Source organism: Mandrillus leucophaeus, unplaced genomic scaffold (assembly GCF_000951045.1).
Source record: "Mandrillus leucophaeus isolate KB7577 unplaced genomic scaffold, Mleu.le_1.0 Scaffold262, whole genome shotgun sequence".
Taxonomy (NCBI): domain Eukaryota; kingdom Metazoa; phylum Chordata; class Mammalia; order Primates; family Cercopithecidae; genus Mandrillus; species Mandrillus leucophaeus.
In genome coordinates this window covers 2,395,024-2,416,538 of record NW_012102721.1, presented here as the reverse complement: position 1 = coordinate 2,416,538, position 21,515 = coordinate 2,395,024, and the positions used below count along the sequence as shown (strand labels likewise).

The 21,515-nt window shown below is 43.1% G+C and overlaps 1 protein-coding gene across 1 annotated transcript in view; it reads right to left on the bottom strand.

The window, feature by feature from the left end:
* PCP4 (Purkinje cell protein 4) overlaps window positions 1-21,515 on the bottom strand; it is a 69,605-nt gene that overhangs the window by 16,817 nt on the left and 31,273 nt on the right. The window contains exon 2 of the mRNA XM_011984180.1: window positions 13,498-13,549. Within this exon, the coding sequence (XP_011839570.1) occupies window positions 13,498-13,549 (52 nt within the window). The remainder of the gene's footprint in view (window positions 1-13,497; window positions 13,550-21,515) is intronic.

The window sequence follows — 21,515 nt, the reverse complement described above, 5'->3', positions numbered from 1 at the left end:
GCCAGACTTTTTGTATATTGGTTCAGGTAGATGAACACCTAGGCAGAACTCAGATGGGGCCTGTTGAAATGTGACCATTTAGCCAGGGCCTGTTTTATGTGGCACCTTGGCAGGAGAGCGAGGCTCCTGCCCTTTGTGGGTGCCATCGGAGCATCTCCATCCAAAAAGCTTTTACAAACCAAAAATAAAGTGGATTACTCTTATTCCTTTCAAGAAATTTCAAAGACAGAAAGAAATTTTCTGGGATCAAAGCAACAGGGTCAAAAATTAATCAGTTTGGAAATCGTTTAAAAAAGAAAACAAACCCTTCCAAAGACCAACAATGAAATATCATCTCTTGACACATTCTAATTATCAGCAGAGGTAGTAGAAGCATTTCTGTCTAAACCAAAAATCTAATCAGTGATAAAATACCCATTTTGGGCTGCCATGGCTCAAGGGAGCATTAACAGAGGCTGATGTCAAGAAACTGATGGGGGAAACAAATTTAGATAGAATGTTAGAAAAAAAAATGTCTAACATCAGACTATTAGAGATTGAAAACACCTCCCAGGAGCAGTAGCATCTGACCTTTTGCTAAAGTCATTTTAAGCTGAACTGAGGAAATACACAACAGGGAGTTATATTTCACCAGCTGTGAATGGCCGGGGTGACCTAATAGGCCGTTTCTAGCCCAGATAGGTAATTGGCAACGTTTGATAGTTTAGTTCAACTGTGAGATGTGTGAATAGAATAAAAATGAACATTTTATCTGCAGGTAGCTCATCTTGTCTTCTGAAACCCTATCTCCTTCTTCCACAAACAAGTCTGGATTATAATTTCAAAATTACAGTTCAACTCTTCCATACATAGCCATCATTTAAGGTGACAATAGGCTAGATTTATAGAAAAGACAAGTGAAGATTTTTCAAGGAACCGCTATAACTCAGTATTCCATTGCCATGGGGCTGGGGAGCACCTATTCCGGCAACCTCTGGCAGAGGTTTTCCGTAGTGTTTGATTGGTACCAGGTGACACTGACGAGGCCCACAGGTGAAAAGGCGATAAAGTTTCTAAAGAATGTTGGCTATCTTCTGCCTGAAAGATCACAGTCACACTTTAATTTCATGTATGCCGATTGCCCCAGAGAGAGGCACCCACTTCTTTTGTGTTTCTGAGTCAAGTGGACCACTGTTGTCTACAGCTGTGCTCCCCTCAGGGTCAGTCACTGGGGCGCCAGCCTCCTTGCAAAACTGGACTCACACTACAGAAAGGTCCAGGAAAATAAACCCTGTTTCCCTGTTTTACTGTCAGATATTGGAAATGCAGTTTTTCTAGAGGAAAGGTTATAATTTCCCATTTTCACCCATTTTGTTGAAATAACTATTTCAACAAAAATAACTACTTGTTATCCTGTGTTCACAGCCGGTGACCATCCCATTCAGATTCCAACCATTGCCCTTACTTTCCCCTCCACTTCCTCCACCAAGAAAAATCATTGTATTTCTCCTGTGGACTCATAGGCAATATCCCCTTGATGCTTACAGAAAATAAAATCAAAAGAAGTCAAATGTCCTACACTGTCCTAGGAAAGAGACAGCCACAGAATCATAAAGAGTCAGAATTTGACAAGAGCCCAAAGACAATGTCATCATACAATATTGCAACCCAAAGAGAGAAAATGATTCACTGCAGGTGAACCAGGAACAAATGAGTAAAGCACAGAACGGCAGGGACAGAACAAACTTGGGAATTCACCCAAGCCCCACCCCTCATGAGCAAACCAAGAGTCAGATGAGGTTTCCTGGCAGGACTTCAGGCCAAGCAGCTGAGGGGCACTGCAACCAGAGAAATGGCTAATGGGCGAGGAAGACCCTAAAAACAGTCAGCAAAAATGCCCAACTCCTGCTGGCACGGAGGCAGTCTGGTGTCAGCTAATCCATGGAAAACCTCAGTCAAAACTGGATGCTAAACATTGCTCTATCTTCTTCTGCAAGTTCTATGGGAAACAATTATTGAGCTCAGAGCTACCTGGGAGGAACCTTCAAAGCACTTTCCCCGACCAGCAAATGCATTATAACCTACAAGCAAGTATCTGCATGGACCAATTCTCATTGCCTGGCCCATTTTCAAAGCTCACTATAAAAACACTTTTTTTTTTTAATGGACTGGTAGGAAATTGGATTTTGGTGAGTGTACATCCATCCAAACTGCCAAAAGCTTTATGTTTGCATGGAAACAGCAAAACTCGAAGTGTAAGAAAGGTTGGGAGCGAGGAGGATCATCGTCCCACAGTGATTAGCCCCGTTCGTGATGACTGCTGTGGGAAGCGAGGTCTGCCCTCCTACACAGGCCAGGTCTATCGCATTTGGATTTGGTGAACTGGTAGCAACCGGAGTCTGAAGTGAGAATTGCTTCGCTCACATCAGTGTCCGGCCACGAAAGCATCTCTCTGACATCTGAGGAGACTTTGCTTTCTGAATGAACGCCAGAGCACGATTCAATTTCCAATTGTTTTCAGGGTCTGGGATAGTAGAATAGTAGAGAGAGAAGAATGCACCTTAGAAATATTGAAGAAGCTTTGGGAGGCCGAGGAGGGTGGATTGCCTGAGATCGGGAGTTCGAGAGCAGCCTGACCAACATGGAGAAACCCCATCTCTACTAAAAATGCAAAAGTTAGCCAGACTTGGTGGCACATGCCTGTAATCCCAGCTACTCGGGAGGCTGAGGCGGGAGAATTGCTTGAACCCGCAAGGCAGAGGTTGTGGTGAGCCAAGGTCACGCCATTGCACTCCAGCCTGGGCAACAAGAGCGAAACTCCATCTCAAAAAAAAAAGAAAGAGAGGAAGAAATTTCGAAGAAGCTGCTTGCCAAGCACAAAATCAGCAGCAAGCATCCTTTTCACATAATCATAAATTCCTGAAGCGAGTTTTCATAAACATTGTGATGGAGGCCACGTCGCTGACTTCCCAGTTCCTCCTCCCGGCACCCCCAGCCATATCTGGGTCTATTCAATCGATACGTATTTCCACTGATCACAGTTCTACACCATTGCACATCCCAAGAGGAACAAAGGAAATGGCAGCTGAAACAGAAAAACCATGACCAGAACGCAAGGAGATCCCAGCAGGTGAATAAAAAGCATCTACTCCTTAGTGAACAGGAGAAGGGGGTAACCTTCAAAGGAAATACAATTTTAAAGTTAAACCTAGTGATATGCAAATAATTCGGCTTCTTGCTCACGATGAGACTGAGGGAAATAACATGACAGAAAAACAGAGCAGTGACACGAAACAACACTCTGTAAGAAAAGAGTGTGCTCAGCCTGAGTAGATACAGGATCTGCCCAGCGAAAAAGCGATAGTAAAAGAACAGATCAATACGCCACAATATCCCAAGAAATCGTCATTATAATAACTGTAATATCTGCTCCTTCAAATTAGTGCTGGAAATAGTGAGGTCTATAAATGGCTGCATTTTAAATTCAATGATCTCACAGCACTTGTTATTCTTCTTCCTTCTTGAACATCCAGAATGTACTTGACATTAAAGGGGGCCCTGATCTCATTTCTTCACCATGGTGCAGAAAAGAGCAATTCCCCTGTGTCGGGGGAGGAGAGAGAAGAATTTAAAAGGAAATATGTTTAATTTAAATAAGGAGATGGTCATTTCTCATATTTTTAAGCATCTGATCCTGCAATCACAAATTTGAAGTTTAATTCAAGTTGATGAAGCCAAGAAATCCAAGAGGGACCTAAATGAAAGCAGACTGGCTTCTTGATGCCTCTGCATGGGGACAGAGGCAAAGTTCAGCCTCTCCTCTGAGACCTCAGTGCTGTCTCCCAATCCAGACCAACACCTACAGCCCCAGGCACAGCAGCAGCTACTCCAGCCTCCCAGAGAGCTCCTGGAGCCGCGGGTGTTCCCGCCCTCCTCCCCATCTTTCCTGTGGGCGGAGGCAGCTGGGGAGTCATCCAGAGGCTCCACTGAGTGGGAGCAGAGCCTGGGGCTCCCACTAGGCCCCTGAGAAAGCAGCTTTCTAGAAGCCCACAGTCTGTGGGTGTGTGGCTGGAAGCTACTCTCCTCCTCCCTCCTGCTCTGACAAACCCCAGCTTACCGGTGAGAACAGTGCCTGCCCAGTCCCCTCCCCATTTCCCAGTTGGCCTGCTATCCAGCGGGGCCTTCTCTTCAGACTGGGTGGAGGTGTGCACGGCTCTGTATTCGCCCTCACCCCCTTTCCAGCCACCTTCCTCTTGTATCTCCTCTTTGGCCACCTCCTTGTCCCCTTAATGACACCTGAGGAGGGATGAGGGGCTTACACCAACTGTGAAGAACACACATTAATCTTCACAAGGACAGCCTCATCGCTCCAGGAATGTCAAATATGTCATCCTTAAAAAAAAGAGATCTGGCAGTTTTCCTTCCTTTAGAAATACTAAGCCAGCCAATTACACTACACAGTTAACATGAAAGCCTGGTTTCAATAAACCACTTTTCTTGCTTTTCTTTTTTTTCTGAAACCAATCCAGAATTCGTACACAAAAATCATTCCTGCTTTGTCTTTGGGAAGCTGCAATCACTTATCGTATAATAAGCTAGATTTTTTACTTAGTAGGGACAGAGAAGGGAACAGGGTGACCTGGCCGAAAGGCCACGGAGGGAAGTGCATTGGCAAGAACTGGAAAAAGTCACTTGATACAGTGGAACGATGCATTTCTGGCTCCTCAGATTCACTCTCCACTCTTCCCCTGCTCCACCTAACCATTGCTCTATAGTTTTGGTTGGGGAAGTCCAACGGGTAGAAGTGATTAGGAGGCACTTTTTTTGAGACAGAGTCTCATTCTGTTGCCCAGGCTGGAGTGCAGCGGCACCATCTCTGCTCACCTCAATCTCCACCTTCTGGGTTCAAGTGATTCTCATGCCTCAGCCTCCCAAGTAGCTGGGATTACAGGTGCCCGCCACCACACCCAGATAATTTTTGTGTTTTTTTAGTAGAGATGGAGTTTCACCATGTTGGCCAGGCTGGTCTCAAACTCCTGACTTCAGGTGATCCACCTGCCTCGGCCTCCCAAAGTGCTGGGAGCCACCACCACCACACAGGGCCTTTATTTCTTAATTCTAACAACGTACTAGTCTCTGCAAAGTTGCCACAGCTTAGCTGTGCCTTTCAACAGGCTGAAGCCCCTGTCTGTCTGCTCCTCCGGATAGGCCTCCCTGGGATTCTGGTTTCTCCTTTTCCGGGTCTGCATCTCCCCCGAGCTACGTTCTAGATTGGCTGCTACAGTGCTTTCTTGGGTGACCAGGGGACTTCTGCCCCGGGGTCTGAAGCATGTTCTGTGGTTGCTCTACGGGTATCCTGGAGACACGCCCAGGGCTGCGAAGTGGACTCTTCCCTACCTCACATGGAGGGGAGAACAGATCTAGCTTGAGAGGGAGATCTACTCTCTAACGACAATTCAGCCCACTCCGTCTACTGACAGTTCTTTTCCGAGGGGAAATATTAGCATTTTTCTGTGCTTTTGTAATCCCAGATGTACCTAACTAATATGAAACCTACAAATTTAAGCCATCTTATCATTTGGCCCAGCCTGAAATTTAGGTTGGATTTTGCTTCTGAAAAACTGCCTGCAGTGTAAATTAATTCTATAAATAAGATTGCGAGTGTTTCACCTACTTAAAAGAGCAAAAATGTTTTCAAGCGCACGAGAAATACTATTTCCATAAAAGTAATTGACAAGCAGAACCTGAAACATTTGAAACCTGGAATATCTCCTGCTTGGGGCAGGATTCCAAAGGCTAAAAAGATCCACATGTTCCTGGTTCAAGCTAAAGCTACTTCACGTCCAAGATCTTGAAGAAGATCTTTAAGAGCAATTCATTTAGAATAATTTATAACTTCACTTTTTCACCAAGGTATATAGGCTTTCTCTGTATGATGTGGAGTGAAATTCTATTTCAGCTGATCTAAAGCTGTCCACTGCTCAGTCTCGAAAAGAAAGAAGAAAGAAAAGGATGAAAGGTAGGAAGAAAAGAGGGAGGAAGGGGAGAAAAGGGGGAGGGAAGAGGAAGATGGAGGAGAGGAAGGAAGGATGGAGGGAAGGAAGGAAAAGAAAAAAGGAAAGGAAGGGAAGGAAAAGAGAGAGAAAGAGAAAGGGTGAGGAAGAGGGGAGGTGAAATATGAAAAGGCTATAAATGAGCATGTTGCTTTGATGTTTTAATTTTGAAAATTACCACGGCTGTCTCTATTATTAGTCTGAGACCACCCCTATTTGTCAAAGGCTATTAACTAAACTGATGAGACAATGGTACTATGGAGACAATAGTTTCTGGTTTGGCTGAGATATAAGCCCGTTAACCTTATTCTGTTCCAAGGGGCTTAGACCACAGCCCACCCAAGTTCCCCATTTACAAACAAGACCCTGGTCAAGAGGGAAGTCAGGAGAAAGTGTAAATAGAGACAACCTGGTGTGTTTGAACTGTGGGTCAGATGACCAAAACTTTCCTCCTCTTATTTATGTGACCTTGGGACAATCCCGAGTTCACCAGCAACTTTGCCTGAGATCCTCTCCCAACCCACCTGCAAGGCTGTGGTGAAATCAAAGGGAAGATAGCATGGGGGAGCATTTTTTAAAACTATGCAAATCTATAGAGATGTAAAGAATTGCAACTAGGGGTGGGAAGGAATCTCCGCTTCTGTCCACAATGCTTCAAGCACTTTCACACCCCAGACTGATCAGAAGCACCGTCCTTATCCAAGGTGTTCCTTGCTCAATGAAGTTATTATAATGCTCACTCTGAAGGGTAAAACAAACAAAAAGTCACTCTTTTAACTGGGATGGATGTTAATAAATTCCCTCTCAGCACTAACCCCTACGGTAACCTTCAGACAGAATCAGCTCACTTGTTGAGCAATATCACCCATTGACTGGGTTTGTCTGGAGACTGCTATGGCTTTAAATGCCTGGCTTAATAAGCCATTCCAACGTCATTCTTTCCCCATCTGGATCAATATCAGAGCAGCTTTGTGTGTCCATTTCTTCCTTCTGGAATAGAGACTCTTTAGAGTGTTTTGGAGCCAAAAGCACAAAGGACCCCATCTCTTGAGCATCAGCCATTATTGTTTTGATTTTTTTTCTGATTTCTTCAAATATGGAAAAGGAAGAAGATAAAGAGCCAAGAACCCCCAGAAAGAGACCACAGCTGTTTGATTTTTTTACCTTGAAGGCGCCACCACCCATGTGCCTCTGGTATTCATAGCAGCACTCACTATCTGTCACTATGGTGGACTCTGAGCTTTAGGCAGCTGAGGGTTTCACTGCCCTAGCAGGAAACAGATTGAGAGTTTTCTGGCCTGGGACGTGTTGCACACCTTAGACATTAATGACTTTAGGGAGGTGTTTTTTTCACAGCCAGTGCTGTCTGTGAAAGTTATAAACAGCATATTTCTGACACACGTTGCAGTTGGATACTCAAAGTTGTCTGTGTTCCTTTTCAAAGAGGCTCATCTTGACTTGGTAAGTTTCCATGTAGACTACTGAGATTTGTGCAGAATTGGCATATTAGACCCTCAGTGTGGACTCAAGCTTCACCTTCCCCTGGATTCCAGACACCTGCACCCACTGGCCTACAGGAACAGCAAAACTCTGAATCGCAAGCTCTGTCTTCTGTGTACCCTGATCCATCCTCAAATTCTGATGTGACCACAACCCACATCTGAAGCAGAGCAGAGCTGAGACTGCCGCAGGCAAGGGCAGGGCGTGTTCCCTCTGTAGCCTTTCTAGAATGGATTTCTTCCTCTTGCCTTCCATCCCAGCCCCGCTGTGCCCAGGAGCAAGATCAGCCAGGCAGCATCTTCTGCCAAAACGGACCTCTTCTCTTGGGCATGATAGTAATCACTCAATCATCTTTGGTTTCTGGACTCAACACCAGTTTCTTCTTACTCCAACCCGATGCCCAGCCTTGCACACGAAGCCTCACTCCACACACTTCCACATACCCAGGAGAGGTGATAGATAACATATATCCTAAGCAAAATCTGCCTAAGTCAGCCCATAGGTCTTGAAAGATAATCTTGCACCAAGAACACAGACACAAGTGGGAGGGGGATGAATGTCTACTGGGAGATATGGAGCCACAAAGGACCAGGGGTAGGAGTTGATGAGATTTCTTTGGAAATAAATTTTTGAATCATATTTTTTTATTTGAAAAATTATACTCCATTTAATGGTAGCATGTACATCTGTCTGCCTATAAATGCAAGTCCTTCTTGGGACCTGTCTCTCTACCTACTTAAGAGCAGTAAAATAAGAAAGTGACTCTGTGTGTGTACACATGTGTGTGTTTCCTCAAAATCCAAAGGTAAGATAAACTTAAGCTTCTAAGGTTTGGGATTTATTTAAAATAGGGAAAGGAAAGTACCCAGTACATTAACATTTCATCTTATTTATTCTTGGCAATCATATAATCGTATCAAATCAAACTAAGTCTTAAGGACTCCTAGAATATCCCCACACCTACTAGAAACTTCTCAGGCCGCAGTCTCTCTCCCAAAGAAGGGGCACAGGTATTCAAGCATGGAGCCTGAGCTTGTGTAAGGCTACTCACACTCAAACAAACACAACTGCAGTGAGTCCCAAAGGTAGTTCAAAATAATACTTTCATCTGTAGCATTTGCCTACAGCCTGGATGTGAGGGGATTCTTTTCTTAAAATCAGGTGTGTTCATACACCTTCCACCGGCAGAAATACAGCCTTTTGGAAACAAATGCATCACAGCTCACTAAGTCAAGAGAAATCCATTCCAGTTTTAGAAATTCAATTTAGCTTGGGTAAGCCTCCAGGCTCTGCAAGTAAGCCCCATCACGAGGTTTATTATTCATAAATCTCTTTTTCAGGTTGGAAGGCTCCCAGCAGCCACTCTCTTTCCAGTATTTTTCTGCTTTTGTATGTCAATAAAAAAAATTAACTCTTGCAGTCTCTCTGGACAACCAATATCAAGGGATGGATCAAGAAATCCAGCAATGTTAGAGTTTCCCCCAAAAATCTTTTGGTTGTGTTCAAATTACTAATTTGTGGTGAATAATCTAGATTCAGATGGTTGTGGCTGTATGTGTAAACATGTTTGAATTTGATTTAGCCATTTATATGAGACAAAAAGATTTATAATGGAAGCTATGAGCTATTGTTTCTTTCAACTAGAAAGTTATTTCCAGAAACAAATGAAATCTGTGGCCTAACTAATCAAATGATGAAGGCACTTTGCTCACATAGGAATGAAAAATCTCTGAACCTCCAAGCCCTGAAACATTCTACATTTAAAAAAATCATAACCCTAATATTTCTGAAAAACCTGTCTTCCTACTGCAGATGATACCACAAAATCTAGTTCTAGTAGAAACATTGGATTTGAGTGTGTGTACTGAGGCTAACATCCTGGAAAATGAGGAGGATTTTGAAACATTCTGGAGAGTATGCGGTAGGTCATATTTCACATCAGAAATACCGTGATGACAACAACAACTAAAATAAATATTGAATTTATGAGAAATTTGGTTCCCAGCAAATGGTGCTCTCAAGATAATATTCCATGTAATGAAATGGCAGGAAAGCCCAGTAATCTAAATACCTTCTGAAGTTTTAATGTACCTAACTTGGGTCTTTTGTGATCCAAATAATTTCAAGGCACCCATAGTTCACTCCCACAGTCTTTATTGCTTTATGTGTTAAATGGAGACCTCAACTAAATTTACAATATGTGGATTAAGAACACCCTGACTTGTATGGACAATTAATACAATTGAGAATGTTCCTTTTATTATTAAGTGTTACTATCCAAATCTCATAACATTTTGATGGTTTTTTAAATACTTCATATTTCAATTCCCAAGGGTCCTTGCTCCTTCAAGACATGTAGACAGCTTCATTTGATATTAATAGGAAATATACATTAACATAATAGATCTCCCTAGATACCTGTAATGACAGAATAAAACCATTTGAATTTCAATGGAATGTAATACTAGGTTAAAACAGAAATTCCAAGATGATCTTCTCATATCAGGAATTTAAGAAAAAAAAATTAAGTAACTTCATTCTTTAGGAAAAGGTTTTTTAGATTACTTCTAGAAGTTTTTACCCTCATCTTTCTTGGGCTGTTCCGGTTTTTGTCTTTGCTCTTTTTTAGAGGCAAAAGCACAGACTTTATATTATAATAAAGTATCATGAACAAATATCATATATAGGCAGTTTTAGCTGAAATTAAACTATAGCATGTTAATAATAATTTACATTTATACATTGCCATTTTCTGGTAATTGTAAAACAATCTCAAATTCCCTTTTCTACCCAAAAAGGACTATCATTTAATATCTAGAATTATCTAATGAAAAGCCTTATTCATAGCATCAGGAATATTTCTATTTAATTAATTTTTATACCTCCATAAAAAAACTCACTCAGTTTCCACTGGTGTGGACCAGTTTTCAGCTAAAAGAAGTTCCATGTCTTTGAATGGCAGAAGGTGGCATCACCTATAGTAGCCGGCAATTCCCTTTGGTGCAAAGCACTGAGCATGTCAGCGTGCTTTGAAGAACCAATAGGATAGCAACGTAAAGCCAAGGGGCAGAGACATCGAACACATAAGACCTAGTCCTGGCTTCGTCACCATGTGCCTGGTCTTCAGGCTCCTCAAGGCATGACATGAGACACGCTGAGCAGTAGTTCCCGAAGTGTGAACCAGGTACCCTGGGGGGTGCCTACATCCTTGAAGGGAGCCCGAAAGATCAAAAACATTTTTGGTCTTATAAAAGACACTATTATTATCAAAGGTAAGAGTTTGATCTTAAAGGATATTATTTGCTTTTTTAAATCTCGTACTCTCCCAAGTGAACAGAGGAATTTTCCGTAGGCTATACATCATGTGATATAACAGGTTGAACGCAGAAGCCAGTATGGAAATCCAGCTGTCCTCTGTCAAGCCAGACTTTAAAGAGCGTTGCAGAAATGTAAAATTGCCACTTTTTACTAAATATCCTTTTCCATTTTGGAAAATATAATGACTTTTCATTTTTTTAAATGTTACTTACATCAACATGTAGTAGGTTTATTATTTTATTTTTAATAAATTAATAAGAAAACCATTGAAAACTGTCTCCGTTTTAATTTCTAACATAGGAGACAGTGTATGGCAGATACACTTGATATCAATAGCATAACTTAAGCATACCCTGAGAACGACCCTATGGTCTAAGAAGAATGTGTGCTTAGAGTTGAGTTCCGAGCTAAGGAATCTGGGAGTGGCCAATCTAGAGATTCATTCCTATCTGTGAGGAACATCTGAATTCCCAGCCCATCCCATGGGATGCAGGCCATACAGGGAATTGGGGACCTTTGTTTTGGAATGAATGTAGATTGCCAAGTAGAAGTTGCTAGAGGGAGGGTGCTAAGTGAAAACACTGTGTAAACTGCAAGCTTGTTACACGCAGTTGTGGTTCTTTTATCCAGCCCCCCACCACTGGACTGCCGTATAAGGTAACTCCCCTCAATAAATCCTATGTCTCGTTCACTGGCTTCAGGTCTTTTCTTCAGTGCCATCTATATTGGAGTCAGTAGGGTTCCAGTATGACAAACATCAATAGATATCACCAACATAAACAAAAGTTCTTTGGAGTCCTCAAGAATTCTTTAAAATGGAAAGAAGTTGTGAGGACAAAAATGTTAGCTGGGTGTGGTGGCTTACACCTGTAATCCCAGCACTTGGGAGGCCAAGGCGGGTGGATCAGCTGAGTTCAGGAGTTTGAGACTAGCCTGGCCAACATGGTGAAACCCTGTCTCTACTAAAAATACAAAAATTAGCCAGGCGTGGTGGTGGGTGCCTGTAATTCCAGCTACTCAGGAGGCTGAGGCAGAAGAATCACTTGAACCCAGGAGGCGGAGGTTGCAGTGAGCTGAGATCATCCCATTGCACTCCAGCCCGGGCGACAAGAGCGAAACTCCATCTCAAAAAAGAGAATCACTACAATAGAGGATCTCTGAGAAGTCTTTTGACTGTAAAACTCTGTAATTCTAAGGTTGTGAGGTTCAGTGGAAAGGAACTTACATGAACAGATGGCTATGAATGTATGAACTGGGAAAATCAGTGGAGGCTCACAGTGCCCTGTGCTCCCCTATGGCAGGCAGTGGGTCCTTCCTCATATAGGCAACTACATTATTGCTCCTCCCTTTTAAGCCTCATCCTTTGCTCCCTCCTCTGCTTCCTGCCTTCCTTGCCAGGACCCCACACACCTACCCCAACTCACACACAGGAGACAGGGAAAGCCCTAGGCAGCAAAGGAAGAGCCATCAGCCTCATGGAAAACCTTGTTTCCTTCCTCTCTCAGCCCCCTCGCTCCAATTAGGACATTGTGGAGTCCCCACCTCTCTACTTACTGATATGATGACCCCTTTACCCAGGGGACACTGCACTCACCCTGCCCGACAGGACTGCCCTAAATGGGTGGGCACGTTGGCAGCCTGCAGACGCAGAGCAACATTCTTGTACTTGAGTCTTGCTCAGCTCAGACCCACCACAGAGACTCCAAAGCGGTTGTCAGGCCCCAGGGAATTTTAACAGGTGGTATTTGAGATTGGCATTATCCACAATCTGATTGGTGGACACCAGCATCGATTTCACCCAGTTGGAAGCAAGAGTCATTTTCCGTAAAAGGAGAGTTCCTCTTGAGTTAACAGAAAGGAAGAACACCCAGAGTCCACCTCACCGGAACTATGCTGTGGCCTTTGGTGCATACCCCTGGGTATTTTTTATTATTATGCTTGTTCTTATGCCAATTGCTGAAGTTAGGGACCTGGGGTTCCAACTGGCTCTATTTCCTTCAGGATCCATGGACTTTCCATTTCTAGCTAAATCTCACCCCAATGCCAAGCGTCCATTTCCTGATCCATAAAAATGTGATGATCATTCCTACAGTTTAGGACCATGGTTGAGACGGGCCCATGGAGAGGCAGGATGCAATGTTCCTGTCACTGCTATCATTTTTATTTGCTGGTGAATCGCTGCAGTGACATTCACTGACTCAGCAGCTTCCAGTGGACCAGCACCGCATTCTGTGTGTTCCAGAGGGCTGAAGCAACTTTTAAAACATAATTTCAGAAGTTGTGTACTTCACAGTTTTCAAATCACTTATCTCATTTGATCTCATTTTATCCTCACAACAACTTGGATGATTCTCACCCACCCTAATGAAGAAAGCACAGAACTATATTTGCATTGTAATTACCACGTTGCCCAAAATGGGAGTCCTCCTATGGGAGGGAAACTTCTTATCATGGCATTTAGCTAGCTCAGTTTTCTTCGTAAAACCAGACCTCAGTGCTCACTGTGAATTGCTAAAATCCACTGTAAGCTGAAGCACAGACACATATAGTAAGCTGATTGGGATGGGATGCATGATCCACACCTGCTGTGTACCCAGGGCTGCAGATGGCAAAAGAGAAAGAACTTGGACTATTCATGTCCTCTTACCATTTTCACCAGATGTCTTGTCTTTTCCATTGGTTGCCCCAGCACCTTGTCGCTAAAGGCAAAAAAGAAAAGAAAAAAGAAATTGTTATCAGATATACTCGGGATTACTTTTGTCTCTTTTATAGTTCCAAATGTCTCTTGCACTATACCAAGTTCTGTGTTACTTCAGCTCAGATGGGTAAAGCACGGTGCTAGTGAGACCAGGAATGGATCCACCAAGCAAGGATGTACTGAAGCTGCACAGACCAACCCCCTCATCCACATCCACTGCTCTAGGAATGCAGGTCACCAGTAACAAGAGAAACCAGGAGGGAGATCAAGCATAACTTCACTGAAAATATGAAGGCAACAGCCAATGTTCTGTATCAGCTACAAGATCAGCATTATTACTTTTGTTAACATCGGTCATTAGGCTGCTGTATTTTCATTCCAGTCACCATGTCCAATGTCTTTTTTTTTTTAATGAAACGGAGTCTCGCTCTGTCACCCAGGCTGGAATGCAGTGGTAGGAGATCTCGGCTCACTGCAACCTCCACCTCCCGGATTCACACCATTCTCCTCCCTCGGCCTCCCGAGTAGCTGGGACTACAGGTGCCCACCACCACACCTGACTAATTTTTTGTGTTTTTAATAGAGACGGGGTTTCACTGTGTTAGCCAGGATGGTCTCGATCTCCTGACGTCATAATCCACCCACCTCAGCCTCCCAAAGTGCTGGGATTACAGGCGTGAGCCACTGCGCCCGGCCCAATGTCTTCTTTTTAAATAAATTTTAATCAACTAAGAAACTCTTATATTTCCTCCTACTTAAAAACTATTTTTTCTGCCATTGCTTATGCCTATCTTGTGCATTTTCATTTTACCAGGTTAACTACAAGTATGAAGTCTTTTAAGGTTAGACTTAACTCTTTGGGCAAGATTCTCTGGGTGTGAAGTCTGGGGAGCCGTGTGAAATGCACCACACATGTAAACAGAAAGAGTGTTTCCTCAAAGCTTAACGTGATTCTAGTTGATGGAGAGAGAAGCATTTAGTCAATCTCATTTTTTGGTTGTTGTCAAAAAGTATGCTTTGAGTTGGAAAGGACTGAAAAGCTTATAAAGTCTCTAACTTTTTTTTTTTTTTTTTTTTCTGAGATGGAGTCTCACTCTGTCCCAGGCTGGAGTGCAGCGGCTGGATCTCAGCTCACTGAAACCTCTGCCTCCCAGGTTCAAGTGATTCTCCTACCTCGGCCTACAGAGTAGCTAGGATTACAGGCACATGCCACCACACCCAGCTAATTTTTGTATTTTTAGTAGAGATGGGGTTTCACCGTGTTGGCCAGGCTGGTCTTAGACTCCTGACCCCGTGATCCACCCGCCTCAGCCTCCCAAAGTGCTGGGATTACAGGCGTGAGCCACTGTGCCTGGCCAAGTCTCTAACTTTCAGGGGAAGAAAATGAGGGAGGTAGAAGGAGCATGACTTGCCCTAGATCATGCAGCTAATGAGTGACAGAGTAAAGACTGGACCCTGGACTTCCTTGCCCTCAGGAATTGCTACTGTGACGCCACTATCTGAATGGGATCCTAGAAAAAAACAGCAGAGCACTGAACAAGGAGAAGACTCTGATGGGAGACTAAAGGATAAGGTACCCTCAAAATTCATATTTGGGTCCAGGTCTTTAGCCTAAAAACAGTATCAGAAAAGTAACAATCAGTTCCCTTTGGCATTCAACATTGTCATAAGAAATTCTCAGGTCATTTGTCAACCCTTAATTAATGGTAAATGGATCATCTGGGAAAACCTTGCTTTCAGAGTCTGAGAAGTATAAATAAATAGAATAAATGATCAAGATTTATATTAATAAAGTAAATCATCCTCACATATGCTTATTGCAGATGATAATTCCATAAAGAAGCAAAGTAAAGCTTCCCACTTATTACCAACACTGTTCACCCTCCATCTGAGTCAATGTGAAATGATTTAAATCAGGAATACCATTTCTTAAATATAGTAGATTTGCAAGTGAAAATGCCTGCTTCTTTTTGTCTGTCCTTATGTTGATGCCTCCTCTTTTTAAACACAAGGCTCGTACGTTTGCTGCACTGGGTGGAAATCTGACTACTATTGATTTGGACCAAATCCGAGATGCAACAGCAGCCTCAGGTGATTAAACTCTGGCATTCAAATCCAGTATCTTTCCCTGCATAATTCATAGATGGCTCAAATAAAAGAAAATTTCATGGAATAAAAGAACAGTGTTTTAGAGTAGAATAAAGTCAAATTAAATGAAAGGCAAGTGCAAAATAGGTGCATGCTCAACCCCACTGTCTTTAAATGCCTTAAACATGGATGTTTTTCAAATGTCATGAATAACTTGTTCCATAAAAGATCACTTTTTAGAAACCAAAAGAAAACCGAAATGAAATGAGCACAGGGGAGAAAAGGAGTCATTTTTTCGGGATTTCTAAGATGGGGTTTTTATGTCAGGTTGTATTTAATGGAGACACAATGAAGGTGATTTATGTCATAGGAGACAGTGTCTCGCATCAAAAAATGATCCTGACAAAAAAGAACTCGTTATTGAAAGTATCTCATTTCAGAATTCTTTGAGACCTTTTGACATTTTCAATGGAGGTCTTAGGGCAGAGGAGGAATTCTCCAAGAGCTACCCTATTCCCAGGGTCTGGTCTTTACAATGCCAGGCAGTCGCAGTTTCACTGAACTTATAGTGGAGAGAGTCTTTGCCAGGCTGGGTGTTGGGTGATCACGGCTCATGCTGCTGGGGCCAGGCTTCAAGGGCGCTCAAGCATCATCAACTTATTGAGTTCTGACAGCATCCCTGATGGGGTAGATGCCCTTAGTGTCCTCATCAGACTCACTTTACCAATTATATCCTGAGGTACAGAGAGGAATTTGCTCAAGCCCACAAAGTGGGGAAGAGGCAGAGGCAGAATTCAGCCCCCAAGAAGCTGGCTCTGAAACCTTCCTTTTAGCCACTGTACTTAAGCATCTCTCAGTACTGTGTGCAGCATCTCTCCTGAGGGCCTCTGTCAGCAGGTGGGGAGTTAGGAGGCAGTGAGATTTGAGTTTGAAGGTAAATGTGACTTCATTTACACCACAGGCTGGAGTTTTGAGAACTCTTGGCTTTTAGGAATAAGCAGAGTCAAACAGCAGCCAAGGGTTCAATTCCAGAAATGCTATCAGATCTTTATTAATGTTTAAATAATATAAGCACCCAGAGCTAGGCTCTACTAAAATAAATAGCAGATGGATGTGTGGATGGATAGATGAATGGATGAGTAGTTGAAAGAATGAATGGATGGATGAATGGATAGGTGGATGAATGGGTGGATGGGTGGGTGGGTGGGTGGGTGGATGGATGGATGGATGGATGGACGGATGGACGGATGGACAGATGGATGGATGAATGGGTGGATGGATAGATGAGTGGGTGGATGAATGGATGGATGGATGAATGGATGGATGGATGGATGGATGGATGGATGGATGGATGGATGGATAGATGAATAGATGAGTAGATAAATGGGTGGATGGATGGGTAGATGGGTGGATGGTCAAATGAACAGATAGATGGAGGTAGGTCATTCTCTAAGCAACCACTAGGGAAAAGATTCTTTTTCATGAGGTGATAGAAGTTAGCATCTTCGGGAAGAGGCTGCCTTTTCTCTCCACCCCACTCTCATTCCCAAAGAGGAGAAGATGTGATTTCTTATCTCTGTTCTAAATGAGTTCCAACTACAAGTTCATCATCCTAAGAACATATGTTGCCCACTGAACAGAAGTAGTCATAGTTCAAAAGTATCATTTATTATAATTGAACTAATAAATGAAATCAAGTATTCAAGAAACAGGGCACAATAAATTGGCTTCAGAGCAAACCCTGATATGAGATTCTGGAATCCTGAGCTCTTTCTTAGGAATTTCAGAAATGATCCAATGGTATCATGAATACCACCAATGTGTCATTCAGTTTAGATATCAATGTAACTTAATATGTTAGGATATGCAGAAGGCAGTACAAGTTCTCCTTAAACAAATATGCATAGCCACAATGACCAACTTAATGCAGGTGTAGAAAATATGCTATTGGAATTATCTAGAGAACTAAGCACTAGAGTATTTGAGAGCTCATGAATGTGGCATTCAGATATCTGCGAATTTGTCAGCAGATATTTTCTTCAATGTTTTCCAAGGGATCTAGAGAGTGAGTCAGTTATGACTGCTAAGAACAGCAGGGGTTGATACATGTGGGATTTTGCTTATCTTTTCTTCTGTGGAAGGGGTTAGTAGGGTGGTGGTAGAGGAAAAAGTCAGTATCAACTTTAACCACAGCAAAACCAAATCCATTAGATTGTCTAATAATTCCACTCCCAGGAGAACGCCGTCATGAGTCTTGCAGTCTATATCACAATACTCAGCTCAGATGTTCTCATTCTTCTCCTGATCATCTCCAGCCCGACACCCACCCTAATGACTTCTCTTTCATAAAATGCTCCTGTTTGGGACCCTCCGCAACACCTTGTTCCCATGCAGACATGGCATCTTCCTGGATGCTCACGGAAGAGTCTAGAAGAAGGACAGCCCCTTCCTCTTTCAACCACCTGAAATCAGCATCCCTGGTGCTCAAGTCAGCTCTGTGTCTGTCCACATCATCAGGGACACTGGCCCTCCCTCTTTAAACATGTTAGAGCGATGTCCCTATTGTTATCCCCAGAGACCTCCACAAAAGACAGGTGGCCCTCTGTGGGTCAGTGTATTCCACTCGGATTGACCTTCACGATCACAAGTAGTAACACCACTTGGCTCTTTCAAACAAAAGACACATTTCCCTCACAATGACTTCCTTCAATATTGTCCTTATTTCACCATTAGAACATGCTACATGCCCATCTAAGGCTCAACACAAGAATTCAAAATCACAGCCTGCATCCTCAGCCCTGTGCCAGGCAGGTGGTGTGTGTGCTGGGACTCTGAGGAGGAGTCATAGGAGGACCCAGGGAGGCAGGTGAGATGCTCTGGGTTCTTAAACACGTGCCAAGCAACTCACACAGCCTCAGAAAGCGAGGTTTCCATTCTTGGCAGTGTTCATGAATAAAAGTAGAACACTTCAGAATCTAATAAAACCCCAATTAAAGGGAACCTAAATGACAAATGGGTATATGAAGATCCTTGTGCCTCTAGATGTTTCCTCTGATAATCTCATACGTGCCCGGTATCCATAAAAAGGCAGGAGAGGTGTTTAAAGGTAGAATTCTTTGAAGTAAATTTTCCTGACAGTTCTGTTGCACCAAGGTCTGCAGGAAAGTAGTGAAGAATATATATTAGTCTGGGTTTCCCAGAAAACAGAGCATGAGGCAGATGCCAGTTGCACTACAGTTTTATTAGAGAAGGCAGTGCCAGAAGTGAAAGAGAGAGGATGGGAAGGTGGGGAGTGGAGAGGCAGCTGCTATGAGGATGCTTCATCAGACTGGCCATCGAGAGGTATAACCAAATGCTCATTCTCCCAGACTCCGAGGGTAACCATCCTTCTACTCTCTATGTCTACGGGTTCAATTGTTTTGATTTTTAGACCTGACAAGTAAGTAAGAATATGCAATGTTTGTCTTTCTGTACCTGGCTTATTTCCCTTAACATAACAATCTCCAGTTCCATCCATGTTGTTGCAAATGACTAGATCTCATTCTTTTTTATGGCCGAATACGGGAGGTGGGGATGGTTAATACGTACAAAAAAATAGTTAGAATAAGTAAGACCTACTATTTGATAGCACAACAGGGTGACGATAGTCAACAATAACTTAACTATACATTTTAAAACAACTTAAAGAGTGTAATTGAATTGTTTGTAACTCAAAGAATACATGCTTATGGAAATGGATACCCCATTCTCCATGATGTATTTATTTCGCATTGCATGCCTATATCAAAATGTCTCATGTCCCCTATAAATATATACACCTACTATGTACCCACAAAAATTAAAATTTAAAAAAGTTTTAAAACACAAAATTCTAAATGCTGATCTTGCAATGTGGCCCCGAGAGCTGTGTGAACTGTGTCTGAGGACAGAAGCTCTAGGGAGAAGACTAAAAAGTGATCTACCACATGGGCAGAGGACTACCCAGGTGCCTAGGCAAGAGACTGAAGGCACAAACTGTTTCAGTGTAATAAAGAAAATAGTTAGAATAAGAATAGTCATAACACAAATTAGATATAGAGATGATCATGGACAATTATCAGTCATTATTATAAACATTATTAATCATTAGCTTTTAATATTACTCTTTGTTGCATTACTAATATAACCTAGGAATAACCGACGGGCATAGGGTCAGGTGCTGAAGGGACATTGTGAGACGTGACCTAGAAGGCAAGAAGTGAGCCTTCTGTCGTTATGCCCATATAAGTGCCCCTTGAGGGCCCCTTGGTCAAGCGGTAACGCCAGTGTCTGGGAAGACACCCGTTACTTAGCAGACCGTGAAAGGGAGTCTCCTTTCCTTGGAGAAGTCAGGGAACGCTCTGCTCCACCAGCTTCTTGTGGAAGGCTGGATATTATCCAGGCCTGCCCGCCAGTCATCCGGAGGCCTTAACCCCTCCCTGTGGTGCTGTGCTTCCATGGTCACACTCCTTGTCCACTTTCATGCTCCTCTGGTACTCCTGGTTCCTCTTTGAAGTTCGTAGTAGATAGCGGTAGAAGAAACAGTGAAAGTCTTAAAGTCTTTGATCTTTCTTATAAGTGCAGAGAAGAAAATGCTGACCTCTGCTTCCTTCTCTCTCTGCTTTGGTACCTAAAAGGGAAGGGCCCCCTATCCTGTAATCACGTGACTTGCTTCACCTTGTCAATCACTTAGAAGATTCACCCTCCTTACCCTGCCCCCTTGTGTTGTATGCAATAAATATCAGCGAGCGCAGCTATTTGGGGCCACTATCGGTCTCCGCATCTCGATGGTAGTGGTCCCCGGGGCCCAGTTGTTTTCTCTTTTTCTCTTTGTCTTGTGCCTTTATTTATTACAATCTCTCATCTCCGCGCACGGGGAGAATACCCACTAAGCCCCGTAGAGCTGGGCCCTACACCACCAGCTGCCGTCTCTCATTGATCCAAGGTGCTTCACAGAGCACCAATTCCCGACACATCTGGACCCTGCAAGGTCTTGCACCTAGCATCTGCCTGGGTTGATGAGGAAGCCCCAAGGCAAGGGGTGGAGGTGGAGGTGATTGATGTGGGCAGGAGATGACATGCTGTTACTGTGCACCTTGCCTGAAGTCTGCAGAGCCCACGCTGAGTCAGCCACCCACAGGGGTCCTCAGAGAGGGCCTAGTGACACATGAGAGGTGTCTGACTCAGCACATAGACATGACTGGGTGACTTTTTTTTTCTTCACTAAGTTGCAAAATCACAAACAATCCCTTCATATTCAATACCCTGCTAGTTGAATGGACCACACCAAGTTCCAGGTGAATAACTGGACTTGGATCCATTTCTCTCTGTACTTTATGCTTAGAATGGACATAAAGATATGTCTGAGCATATGTACGCTACAGTTAGGAGCTGCACAACATCATTAATACCTAGGTCTTCAGTTCAGGGCTTGAATAGAAAATGTGCTGGCATCCCGAACATCACTAACAGTCCCACAAACAAATTCTTTTGAAAACAAAAAACTTGATTACTTCTCAGTCTACTATTCTTCCTTGTGAAATATATTACAAAATCACAGTGTTCCTGAAATCACCACCACTGGGTAAGGCAAACAAGGCATTTCCCCTGGTCACAAAATTTAAGAGGCCTCCAAGCAACTCAGTAATCAAAATAAATCGTAGGTTAATGCAATATTTTTCAAATAAAAAGTATTGTAAAAAGTCATGATGAACAAAATATTAAAATTTTGGCAGAGCATGGTGGCTCACACCTGTCATCCCAGCACTTTGGGAGGCTGAGGTGGATGGATCACCTGGGGTCAGGAGTTTGAGACCAGTCTGGCCAACATGGTGAAACCCCATCTTTACTAAAAATAAAAA